General features: G+C 57.6%; 1 protein-coding gene across 27 annotated transcripts in view; it reads left to right on the top strand.

Moving 5' to 3' along the window:
* ZMIZ1 (zinc finger MIZ-type containing 1) overlaps positions 1-12,132 on the top strand; it is a 244,059-nt gene that overhangs the window by 217,263 nt on the left and 14,664 nt on the right. For 15 of the 27 annotated variants that reach the window (XM_045400016.3, XM_045400015.3, XM_074001696.1 and 12 more), the window contains 9 exons: positions 492-606; positions 1,674-1,891; positions 2,890-3,088; positions 4,070-4,360; positions 6,669-6,851; positions 7,831-7,908; positions 8,622-8,796; positions 9,269-9,410; positions 10,954-11,164. In XM_045400016.3, the coding sequence (XP_045255951.1) occupies positions 492-606; positions 1,674-1,891; positions 2,890-3,088; positions 4,070-4,360; positions 6,669-6,851; positions 7,831-7,908; positions 8,622-8,796; positions 9,269-9,410; positions 10,954-11,164 (1,612 nt within the window). The remainder of the gene's footprint in view (positions 1-491; positions 607-1,673; positions 1,892-2,889; positions 3,089-4,069; positions 4,361-6,668; positions 6,852-7,830; positions 7,909-8,621; positions 8,797-9,268; positions 9,411-10,953; positions 11,165-12,132) is intronic. The other 12 variants (XM_074001695.1, XM_074001694.1, XM_074001699.1 and 9 more) reach the window with 1 other exon arrangement.

Raw genomic sequence — 12,132 nt, 5'->3', positions numbered from 1 at the left:
GCCAGGCTGTTGTGAAGGGCTGGGAGGCAGAGGGAAGGGCTGACACCCTCAGACTCGGACCCTTCCAGCCTGCACTGAGAGGGACCGAGCAGTTCCAAGGGTAAGGTGGTTTTGGAGAGCCCAGGCTCTTCCTAAAGGGCCACATGGAGTCAGAGCCCCGGTGAAGGAGGAGCTCAGATTGGGCCTCAGGTCACACCACTTCATCGGTTGCATGACCTGTGGACTCAGGGCTACGGGGAGACCCACAGCCATGGAAGTAGCTCTCTGCAGTGATCCGGGGAATGGTGGCCACTTCTGAACAGCCTGTCACCATGCAGGGCATATTGTTGTGCACTGGGCACTGAGACGGGCCTGGGGGTCCAGTATTGACTCAGATGGGGGTTACCTAGCACTGGCTGGGAGCTGCGGTCACTTGTTGGGGTGATGGGCATGGCCTGTCTTGAGTCTGTGCCTGCCAGGCCCTGAGGATCTCCCTCTGTCTCCCTCTGCAGTGATGGGTCGTTCCCCTATGACTCTGTCCCTTGGCAGCAGAACACCAACCAGCCTCCCGGCTCCCTCTCCGTGGTCACCACGGTTTGGGGAGTGACCAACACATCCCAGAGCCAGGTAAGAGCCTGTACTGCCCTCAGCCACAGCTCCTTCTAGGTGGGAGCGTCCCTTGACCCCCGGAGCCATACCAACCCTCTTCGCCCTCCCAGGCCCTGCCCTGCTGGGAAGACCGGCTTCCAGGGCACACCCAGCTGTGGACACGTCTCCACCCCTGGCAGGCTCTGTACCCACCTCAGGAGGGCAGCCTCTATGGACTGTCCCCATCCTAAGGCCTTTCTGGGGGAATGGCATTCATCATACGGACAGCAAGGGGTTCTTCCCTAGCCCATTTGCTCTGGTAAACAGGAGAACTTCTGTGTTATTGGCCTCAGGGCTCCAAGGTCTGAGGTCTCTGACCCTGATAGTGTGGCCTGAGTTAGATTTCATCAAAATATTGTGCCTTGGACTTCTGACAACTCCCTACCCCCCATTGCCCTAGTCAAACCCGCCTCCCTCTCATTCCTTCCTTTCTTCCACTCCTCCTCTGCCCAGTCAGGGGGTCTCCCACCTGCCTGACCTCTGCTAGACTTAGCTGTGGCTACATGGAAGGCTCAGGGCTGCTTGTCACCCTGGAGGGAGCCACTGGCCTGACCTGTTGTTGTTGCCTGCTCCTGCTGCCCTCCAGAGCTAGCATAATGGATTCCTCTTGGCCCTCACAGAGCAGCAGCCAGGGGCCTCGGGGCCCCTGTGTGACGAGACACTGGCATCCAGGCTCGTTTGTGGGGCAGTAGGCTGCATGGCCGGGGCTCTCCCCACTGGCCTCTGGCGCAGGAGCAGCCTCTCCTCCCTTCACGGGGCTGCCCAGCCCCTGGGGACCACTTGAGCTGGCTTTGTGGGGCTTGGTCATGCCCTCAGCTTGTTCTATCACAAGGCTGACCTTCTCATCCCCCGCGCCACCTGCCGCCCAGGCCCACTGTTATCACCAGTACACTCGGAGTAGTTCATCCACCCTCCATTTTTCTCCTCCTCCCTGTTGTCCTGCCTCCACTTTGTTCTTTCTCCCTTTCCCCTCTTCATTTATCCCCCTTCCTCTCCACACTACCTGGGGTAGCACCTTAGGTGACAACCACTTTCTCTGCCCACAGGTCCTTGGGAACCCTATGGCCAATGCCAACAACCCCATGAATCCAGGCGGCAACCCCATGGCGTCGGGCATGACCACCAGCAACCCCGGCCTCAACTCCCCGCAGTTTGCGGGGCAGCAGCAGCAGTTCTCAGCCAAGGCTGGCCCCGCTCAGCCCTACATCCAGCAGAGCATGTATGGCCGGCCCAACTACCCCGGCAGTGGGGGCTTTGGGGCCAGGTGAGCAGGGTTGACCTGTGGCAGAAGCCATGGACCCCGCCCCTCTCCCTCGTTTCAACGGGGAGGGTCCCACTTAAATCCCAGCTCCACGCTTTCTGCCCTGAGAAGTTATCCTCTGTTGTCCCAAGAGTTGAAGGGGCTCAGTCACCCCTGGCTCGCAGGCCTGGCCCACAGATAAGGCGCTGCAGCAGCTGGGCTATGTTCTGACAGTCATCAGGCTTGTGGAAATAGAAGGGTGACATTCTTATTCCTCAAAACCTCAAAACGACCCTTCTCTGAATTGTGTCTTTAATAAATAGGAAGGTATTGAGAAAATCTGGATTGGGAAAGTTGAAGAGCAGGTATAGATGGGGTCCAGTTGCCCAAAGACAGTGAAACGGTCTGGGAAAATCTGCTCTGCCTTGCTGATTGGTGAAAGCAGAATTAGGCAGACTGCGAGTCCCTTGGCTCAGGAGAAAGGGGCAAGGACTCTCAGGATTTGGAGCTCTGGGGAAGGGTGTGAGGCGAGCAGAGGCGCCCATTCTCCTCTTTCCGCCCCGCCCTGCCTAATACCTCTTTCCGCCCCGCCCTGCCTAATACCCCCACCTTGGCCTCAACCCTTGCCAGCCCTGGCTGGGTTTCTGACCTGGGGTTGGCACAGTAGTATGACCTGGTGGTTAAGCACAGGGATCAGAAACACCTGTAGCCGCAGCCACAGCTCTGCCATCAATGCTGGAGGGCCTTGGGCAAGTTGCTCAGGTTCTCTGAGACTCAGTGTCCTTCAGAAGATGGGCTCACCGGGACCCGACAGCATGCGGTGAGGGTGCAGGCACCCCTGAGGGCTCCAGGAGCACAGCAGTGTGGTCATTGCCAAGTGGCACAAATGAATGGCTGCCAATCCCAAGAGGCCCTCTAGGTTCTGGGTGCAGCTCCATCCTCTCCCTCCCAGCCCACAGCTTGCTCTTGGTTCCCCTCAGATGCAGGCAGTACCTAAGTCTTCCACCCTTCTCTCCCTGCAGTTACCCTGGGGGTCCTAACGCCCCCGCAGGCATGGGCATCCCTCCGCACACCAGGCCGCCTGCTGACTTCACTCAGCCCGCGGCAGCCGCTGCAGCAGCGGCAGTGGCAGCAGCAGCAGCCACAGCTACGGCCACAGCCACGGCCACTGTGGCAGCCCTGCAGGAGACACAGAACAAGGATATAAACCAGTATGGACCGGTAAGGGTTCCCACTAATCTCGCCCAGCTAGCCAAGCAGACAGCCCTGGGAAAGCAGAGTTGGAGTGTCAGTGCTTATGGGGCCGTGTGTGCTGGGGAAGCTGACTGCATTAGGGTGGATTTGGGCTTCCATGGAAGCATGTGGAGGTCTGTGTTTAGAATGGGGCGTGTCCGTGTGCTTGGGTGTGGTGGGGTATCTGGGTGCTGGTGTTTGTGTGTTGGTGGCTCGTGTACTACTGCATATGGAGAAAAGGTTCCACATTGCTCTCTGGGCCCCCTACTCACCAAAGAGTGGGCTCGATGTCTAAAAACAGTCTTGTGACCGATCTGTCTCCTGGATTGCCTCTGAGACCAGTGCCCTCCTAGTCACCCTATCCATGGGTCTGCGCAGGCCCCAGTGCTGCTCCCTGACCTTCCGAAGGGTGGGTTGGGGGATGAGGAGAGGAGGAGCCCCCATAGGAATGCAGAACAGGAGGCGAGGATGTGGAGACTGCAGGGCAGTGGGGGCAGAAGTGGAAGCTGGGCTGAGGCCGACTTTGTGGATGGAGGGTGTGCCTTCATTGGCCCAGGGCCAAGGGCAGGGCCAGGGCTTCCGGGAAAGGGGCTGCAGTCTCACTTGGGCTCCTGCCTCCACCCTCATCTACCTCCACCCTCCCATGCCCCTCCCTGTCCCTGCACCCTTTCCTGGTTTTCTGCCTGCCTCCCTCCCTGGAAATGCTGCCTGTGCATTGGAGTGACCGCCCCACCCCACCCCACCCCACCCCCTAACACCCCAGAGCTGCATCTCTCCTGTGCGGCTGCAGAGGGCAGCAGTGAGCCTGGGTGGATCCTGCTCCCCTGGGGCCTGGTTGGTCACCGGTCACTGCCGCACAGGACGGTCGGTGCCCCCTCCCCACCCCTCCACCTCCCCAACCCTTCCCTCCCTGCACTTTCAATGCATGTGGCATTTTATTCTTTTTTTTTTTTTCTTCTCCCGTTGAAGGTCTGTTCCTCTTTCCAGATGGGTCCCACCCAGGCGTATAACAGCCAATTCATGAACCAGCCCGGGCCACGGGGGCCTGCCTCCATGGGGGGCAGCATGAACCCCGCGAGCATGGCGGCTGGCATGACGCCCTCGGGGATGAGCGGCCCTCCCATGGGCATGAACCAGCCCCGGCCGCCCGGCATCAGCCCCTTTGGCACGCACGGGCAGCGGATGCCCCAGCAGACCTACCCGGGCCCCCGGCCCCAGTCCCTTCCTATTCAGAACATAAAGAGGCCATACCCTGGAGAGGTGAGTGCAGCAGTGGGAGGCCGGGAAGTGGGAGCTGGGACACCTGGGCTTGAAGATGTGGGCTGTGGGTATGGCCTTGGAAGGGGTGTGTCTTGGACTCGAGCACACTCGGACAAAGAGGCAGGGGCTTAGCGGTCAGGTGCTTCTGGGTTTGAGACCTGGTTCTACTGTTTCCCAACTGGCAGACCTCAAGCCAGTCACCCTGCCTCCTAGGGCTGCTTGAGGGACTTGAGGAGATGTCCGTGAAGTGCTTGGCCCTGGGCTGGCCTATGCCGCCGCTCAGCAAGCAGCAGTTCCTCTTACTGTAGTGACTCTTGTCTTGGCTCAGACACTAACTGGGTGACTTGGGTTTAGTTCGTCCTGCCCACATGAGGACTTCCCCAACTCCTCTCCAAGAAAGAGAGCTGAGACAAAATGCTTCCAGTCTATAAGGGCTGACCCATCAGGGAAGTGGCTGGAAGGCAGGCAGCTGTTTCCAGTCTGTAAGGACTGACCCGTCGGGGAAGTGACTGGAAGGCAGGCAGCTGTTTCCAGTCTATAAGGACTGACCCGTCGGGGAAGTGACTGGAAGGCAGGCAGCGTGTTTCTTAGCTTTTGTTTCCATCCACACTTGGTCACTGTATAGGAAGTGACACTGCCTCTTGGGCTGCACAGCCAGCTCAGCCAAGGTGTTGGGGAAGATTTAGGGAAGTAAAATCCATACCTCCTGCCCTCTGGGAAGTGAGATTTTAGCAGGAAAGAAGTTTTGAGCCGAGACTCACCAGGGAATGAAGCGTAGCAGACTGCACAGAACTCAATGTGAGTCAGAGAAGGCAGGCTTCCTGGAGAGGGTGTCACAAGTGAACCCTCAGAAAACGATGCTGGCCAGAGAAAGACCATTGGCTCCTGGGTCCTGAGTTTGGGGGAGCCTCAAGCTATTGGCACCTCTCCTGGCACACAGCCCCCATGCGGTTTCTAGGCCTTTTCTCAGCCACCCTGTGCCCAAAATCCCAGTGTCCCACTGGCTGTGCTGGGGATGCATCTGTTAGCCGACAGCAAAGCAGGCAATCTCGGACAAGGCTTCAGCGGAATTCCTGGTCATTGGTGTCACCCCTGCACCTGCACCAGTGTCATGCTCATGGCTTTTGCCTGCCTAAAGAGAGCACACCAAAGGCTCTCCGTGTTTTTACTAAATTAATCATCCTTTTCATAGAATGCTGCTGCTACCCAGCTCCAGCACTGGGTGGTCACAGCCTGTGTGGCCCGATCCTGTCTGGGAAGACTGGCCTGCCTTCCCCTTGCCATGGCTTGCTCACACAGTATTTGAATTGTTGGAACCTTAAGACAGGGGTTGGGTCATCTGGTCCCACAGAGGACTCTCTTCTCTAGCTTGGTGGGCAGGTAGGCGGCAGGTAGGCACCAGCTACGTCTTCTGCACCTCCTGTAGTCGGTGCCTTACTGTCACCCAGAGCAGCCACCGTGTTACAACATGAGTTGCAGATTCTTCCACACTGACACTCTGACATTTATCCCCAAGTCCATCATTCATTTGTTGAGTAAGCATTGTGGGCATTTTGTCAGGCACTGGGGCACAGCCACCGGCAGGACCTCTAGGCAAGAGAGCCACTCAGATGGGGAAGAAGAAACCACTGACTCACAGGATGTCATGTGGCCCTGAGGGTCACCTGATTTTCCAGACAGGGAAGGTGGCTAGAGAGTGGTGCTCTCTCTTCTCTAAATTGCCTCTCCTGGGAGAAGTTGTCTCGTTCCTTCACCAGCCTGGCTCTCCCGCCTCCTGCACAGGTGGCAGGTTGTCGATGGTCCCGAACTGAACACTAGGTGTGTGTTCTGCTCCAAGGGGAGTATGAGGACAATGCCACCCAGGTTCATCCTCAGAATGCAGGGGCACAGGGGGTTCCTTTCTGGAAGTTCATCCTATTGACTGTGTTCTCCTGTCACATTGGGGTACCCATTGGGGAGCACAGCCCTAACCCAGGCGCCAGGAGAGACGCAAAGGTCAGGGGAGTTAGAATCAGGCCCCTCATAATGGTGTGAGCAAGAGGCTCTGAAAGTGTCCCTGGAGTTGAGGGGGCGCATGTGCTCCAGGAAGAACGGCCTCAAGGGAAGGTGGCCTGTGAGCTGGACAGGCAGAACAAAATGCTCCTGGATGTCAGGACGAGAACGGGCTCAAGCATCATCTGGTTTTGTGGGTGGGAAACAGCAGGAGCAAATGAGAAGAGGTGGGCCCCGTCCCGGTATTCAGGTGACCTGGCTATGTGACATTGGCAACATTGAACGTGTTTCCCCTCTCCTTTCTCTCCCACCACAGCCCAACTATGGAAACCAGCAATATGGACCAAACAGCCAGTTCCCCACCCAGCCAGGCCAGTACCCAACCCCCAACCCCCCGAGGCCACTCACCTCCCCCAACTACCCGGGACAGAGGATGCCCAGCCAGCCGAGCTCCGGGCAGTACCCGCCCCCGACGGTCAACATGGGGCAGTATTACAAGGTCAGTCCCAGCCTCGCCACCACCCACGGGGCCCCTTCACTACTAACCACCTCAGACCCCTAACTCCACCGGGATCACTCTGACCCTGCGTGTGTGAGCCCCAAGGACAGCAAGGCGTGGGTGATTTCTGAACGTCCCCATGTGTTCAGGGCGAAGTTCGGTGGCCAGAATGTCAGAGTGGCTTTTCTCAGTTCCTATTCTCATTGGTCTCAGATGACGGGTTTTTTTTTTTTCTCCTTTTCTTATTCCTGGCACTCACAAAATAATAAAGGAAATATATTTTATTAAAAAAAAAAAGCACACGCCCTGTATATATTCACATTTCATTCTAAACTTTGTCTCTCTGTGTGCAGTGGGCACTAACATGTTATAAAATTGTTATTACAGCTGTACCTTTGAATCTGTACCTTTGACTTAACATGAAATAATAAGAATGTTACTTACTGCTGCCAGAGCCCCTGGGGTTTTTACTTTTAATGGCTGCCTAATATTCTGCTGAGATCACCATATCATATTTTATTATTCCCTCTGTTAGGTATTGGGGTTGCTTCTGATGTTTCACTTTAGAAATAATACTGTGATGAGGATCTTTAGGCATATAGCCTTTCCGTTCCTTAGGATTATTATAAAATATGTTCTTGGGAGTAAAGAAGACACTTTACTGTTTTACATTTATTTGCCAAAAATCATGCTAATTTATTATGGTCATCCACTGAACAGGTTTACCATTTTGCTCCAACTTCAGCATATTAGGTGTTCCTCTTTTTGTAACTTCTGCTAAATTAATAACTAGGGACAGAGAGAGGCAAAATGCTGTCGCCGAGGTGTAGCTGTCCCGCCCCGCTCCCTCCGCAGCCCAGCAGTGGATGGGCCCCTGTAGCATCCCTGTGCTCCTGGCAGATTTTACTGTCCGGAGGGAGAGCGGGCTTCCGATGGCTTTTCTGCCCCCTACTCAGCGTTGTTTATCTTGTTTTAACAGCCAGAGCAGTTTAATGGACAAAACAACACGTTCTCGGGAAGCAGCTACAGTAACTACAGCCAAGGGAACGTCAACAGGGTATGTTCCGATTTAATTTACAAATTCTAAGCCACAGGCAGTTGTTACCTCTAAAGGCTCTCACTGTTCCTGCTCCAGCCTCTCTGGACATTCAGAGGGGCCCATGGGTGCGGGTGCACTCACTGGTCCCCTGTGCTGGGGACAGAGATGCTCAGGACTGAGAATCCACAGCTCCAGGTGGGGTGGGCCCCAGGGTAAAGTGTCAGCCTGGCTGGTCTTGAAAACAAGAAGAGGGAGAGGGGCTCCTGGGGAACCTGGGCCCCAGATTCTGCAGGCCCCGACTCCATCTGGGGACCCTGATGGGTAGGCATAGAGGGTGTGGCCTTGAGTCGTGATGTTTGAAGCCCACCTGGTCGGGTGACAGGAGGCCTGGGCTTTATTCCTGCTGTCCTGTCCTCCAAGGTTGTTCTGAGCAAGCCCCCGACCCTGAGCCTCTGTGTCCCCATTTGTCACATGGATGGGTAAGGGTCTCCACATGCACCTGACACAGGAGCTCAGTGGTGAGACCCAGATGAAGGGTGGGGAGGCCCTTCCCAAGGCTGTCTTCTGAGCGGGACAGAGATCTGTGAGAGAGAAGGGTTTCCCTGGTGGAGGCTCTCCTCCCGAGGGGCATGGCCCCGGGCCCCTGGGGTGAGTGCAGTGTATGTACATAGCCATGGCCCCTTCTGTCTCCGGGATCCCATAACCTATGTGTGTCTTCTCTTTCTCTCCAGCCTCCCAGGCCGGTTCCTGTGGCAAATTACCCCCACTCGCCTGTTCCAGGGAACCCCACACCCCCCATGACCCCTGGGAGCAGCATCCCTCCATACCTGTCCCCCAGCCAAGACGTCAAACCACCCTTCCCGCCTGACATCAAGCCAAATATGAGCGCTCTGCCACCACCCCCAGGTGAGGGCCCCACCTCCCTCTGTTGGGCGGCTCCATTTGGGCCCCCCAGTGGGCTGGGAGCAGGGGGCTTAGTAGTCAGGCTGCCTGGGGATTGGGCATGCAGAAAGGACAGAGACTTGAGAGCAGGTGCGATACCCAGGGGCACATTCAAGGAGGGGTGCGCTGCCCACAGACAGCCCATCTCACTGCTGCCTGGGTGCCTGGAGGCTGGGAGGAAAATCTGTACCCAGCCACGGAAGGAGGCAGGGAGGCGGGTGGAAGAAGAGATGATGAGTAGCTGGGGTGGGGCCGTGTAGAATCGAAGAAGCCATGACTCACTGGTATGCCCTTGGCCTGGCTATGTCTCTGGCCCTGTTTACACACCCCTGCCTTCCTCTGAGCGTGCAGCCCAGGGTGAGCAAGTCCCACCCACAGCCCAGGAACCCATGGCAGCTGGGGCTTGTGGCTCACCCACCTCCTCTCCTCGCCCCAGCCAACCACAATGACGAGCTGCGGCTCACATTCCCCGTGCGGGATGGCGTGGTGCTGGAGCCCTTCCGCCTGGAGCACAACCTGGCTGTCAGCAACCATGTGTTCCACCTGCGGCCCACGGTCCACCAGACGCTGATGTGGAGGTGCGTGTCAGGGCAGGGGCGCCAGCCCAGGCGGGATGAAGGAGGTCCCCCGGGATGGCTTCCTTGGGCCCGAGTGTGGCCCTGGGCAGGTGGTGGCAGCATCTTCTGTCACCTTCACGTGTTCGGCATCATTGACTGGGCCCTGTCCTGCGGTTGTCATGGGAAGTCTGCAGGGGCACCGGGAGATGAGCAGTCAAGGTATCATGGCCTAAGGGCAGGGAGCAGCTGTCACTCACCCCAGAGGAAAAGGTGGCTGGCTCAGACCTAGGCTGGGAAGCTGTGTATCCCATCTGAGACCGTGAGCTGACAAGAGGGAATGAAGTCAAGAATTCGAGTGTGACTCAGGTGACCAGAGCCAGGAATGCAGAGATGATGCTGCTGCAGGGGCCAGGCCTGGGTCAGGCAGGCCCCGCCAATTGCAAGGGGCTGACCATTGGGCAGGGCTGCTGCTCAGACACTTCGGCACATGCTGGAACGCAAGGTCCGGAGGTTCCCTGCTGAGCCAGGCCCATGCTCAGCACCTTCCACGTGTGACCTACTTTGATCTTGGAAATGGGCAACACTTTCCCTTCTGACAGAGGAGGAAGCTGAGGCCAGAGAAGTGAATTGGCTTGTGTGAGTTCTCACAGCTAGCCGGGGCAGAGCTGGGACTTGGGCCCAGGTCTCCAGGATGCCAGAACCAATCCTAGGGGTCTCCACCCTTCAGTCCTTCATCCTCAGGCAAGACCCACACTGTCTCACTGTGCTTGTGACTCAGACCCCCTCGATTGCCCAGTGAGCATCTCCAGGGCAAGAGCTGGGTCTGTGCCTGGCATGTGCACACACACCCCTGCTGTTTTCTTGACCAGGCTGAGCAGGCTGGGCGAGGTGGCCACAGATAGCTGGTGTGGGCGTTCAGAACACAGGAGCTGCAACACTCAGGCAGGAGGGCAGAGGCTCCTGGCACGGGACAAACCACTGTGCTGCCTGCCTGCACCCTGCTCACCCACGCTTCTTACCTGGGAGCGTCCTGGCCTGGGAGACCTCCTCCTCCTGGCTTGGTTGTCACGCATACGTGGTCACTGCTGGTTCCTGACACTCCTCAGTGCTGCGTCCTGGGGGGCCTCCTTGGGGAGTGCTCAGAACCAGAAATGGCCGTGACCTGAGAGGACAGTTCCCAGCAGGTCTGGAGACGGGCTTGGCTGGCCTCACAGCAGGTCTTGTCAAATGAGTGCCTGTTCTTTTGCCCCTCTGTCTCTGACCTAGGGAGCCAAGAGTTGACCCCTACAGGGAGGACAGTCCAGGGAGATGGGAGCTAGAGCAGCTGTGGGGTGTGGCGGGAATGATGGGTGTGCGGGGATCTTGGGGGCAGTTTGGTTGTAGAGGGAGTATCCAGAATGGGAGAGGAGAACTCAGGCTAGGGGAACCGTTGGGGTCAGGGATGGGGTCCTAAGGGTCTTGGAGGTTGTGGTGCGTTCAGAGGTGTGTGGCCTGGCTCGAGGTCACAGAGGCCATGGACAGCCCCCTGGCAGAGCTGCCCTGAGCACCCCCGTACCCCACCTAGGTCTGACCTGGAGCTGCAGTTCAAGTGCTACCACCACGAGGACCGGCAGATGAACACCAACTGGCCCGCCTCGGTGCAGGTCAGCGTGAACGCCACGCCCCTCACCATTGAGCGCGGCGACAACAAGACCTCCCACAAGCCCCTGCATCTGAAGCACGTGTGCCAGCCGGGTCGCAACACCATCCAGATCACTGTCACGGCTTGCTGCTGTGTGAGTGTGGCGGGCTGGGGGCAGCGGTGGCACGGGCAGTCCCTGTTGCACGGTGTGGGAGTGCGGGACACCCTGCCCCACTCTGGTCCTCAGCCTTGTCCTTGGGTCACCAGCCCCTGTGCCCACAGCCACCAAAGATATAGTGTGCCCTTACCTGCTCCCCACCTAGGGCCTGTGCAATAACCTTCAAACCGTTGGGCCTTCAAAGCCACTATGCCCTGGCTTCAGATGTGGCCTCTTCCCCTGGACACTAGGCCTCCATCTGTTCTCCACGTATGCCTCCGATTCACCCCTCCTGGCCCCTCCTCCCTGCCCTTCATTCATTGGTGCGGTTCTGTGTTCCTCGAAGCCATGTCCTGCTTGCCTCATTCACCAGTAGTTGTCATTGTCAGCACCTTTCTCCCCAGACCCAACTCCCCCAAACCTGGAGTTAACGCGTTCCCTTCTTTCCCAACCCTCTTGTCTTAGAGTCATGTATGGGGGTCCTTCCAACCCGTGACTTGTTACCTAGGACCAGCTGTCAGCCACCCTCATGTGCCCTGAAGCTCAGGGCCCAACACACAGGGCTTGCTCCGGCCCCAGTGGAAGTAAATGTGTGCCCCACTCCACTGGCCTCTCTGTAGGGGCATGGAGAAGGAAGCACTCTGATCCTGCCCTTGTGAGCTTACGGGCACAGAGCCCACACAGAGACAGGGGTCACAGACCTGGGCAGCACATCCCATTCCGACTGGGGAATGTGATGTACTGTGTGAGGCTGCACAACTGTCAGAGTAAGGCAACTGATGGGTGGACGTTTGGGGTGTGCGTTCTGGAAGGCTTCCTGGAAGGGTGAAGCGAGGGATGAGCACCCTGGCCGGAAGGGCTGAGGACACATGATGGGAAGGCAGTGGTAGGGGAGGTTAGGAAGTGAAGTGGAACCCAGCCCTAAAGCCATGTGTCCTATAACCTTATCCAGAGGGTATTTCAGT

Source organism: Macaca fascicularis, chromosome 9 (assembly GCF_037993035.2).
Source record: "Macaca fascicularis isolate 582-1 chromosome 9, T2T-MFA8v1.1".
NCBI lineage: Eukaryota > Metazoa > Chordata > Mammalia > Primates > Cercopithecidae > Macaca > Macaca fascicularis.
Note: the sequence above shows the minus strand (reverse complement) of the source record. Positions and strands in the feature narration are given on the sequence as shown.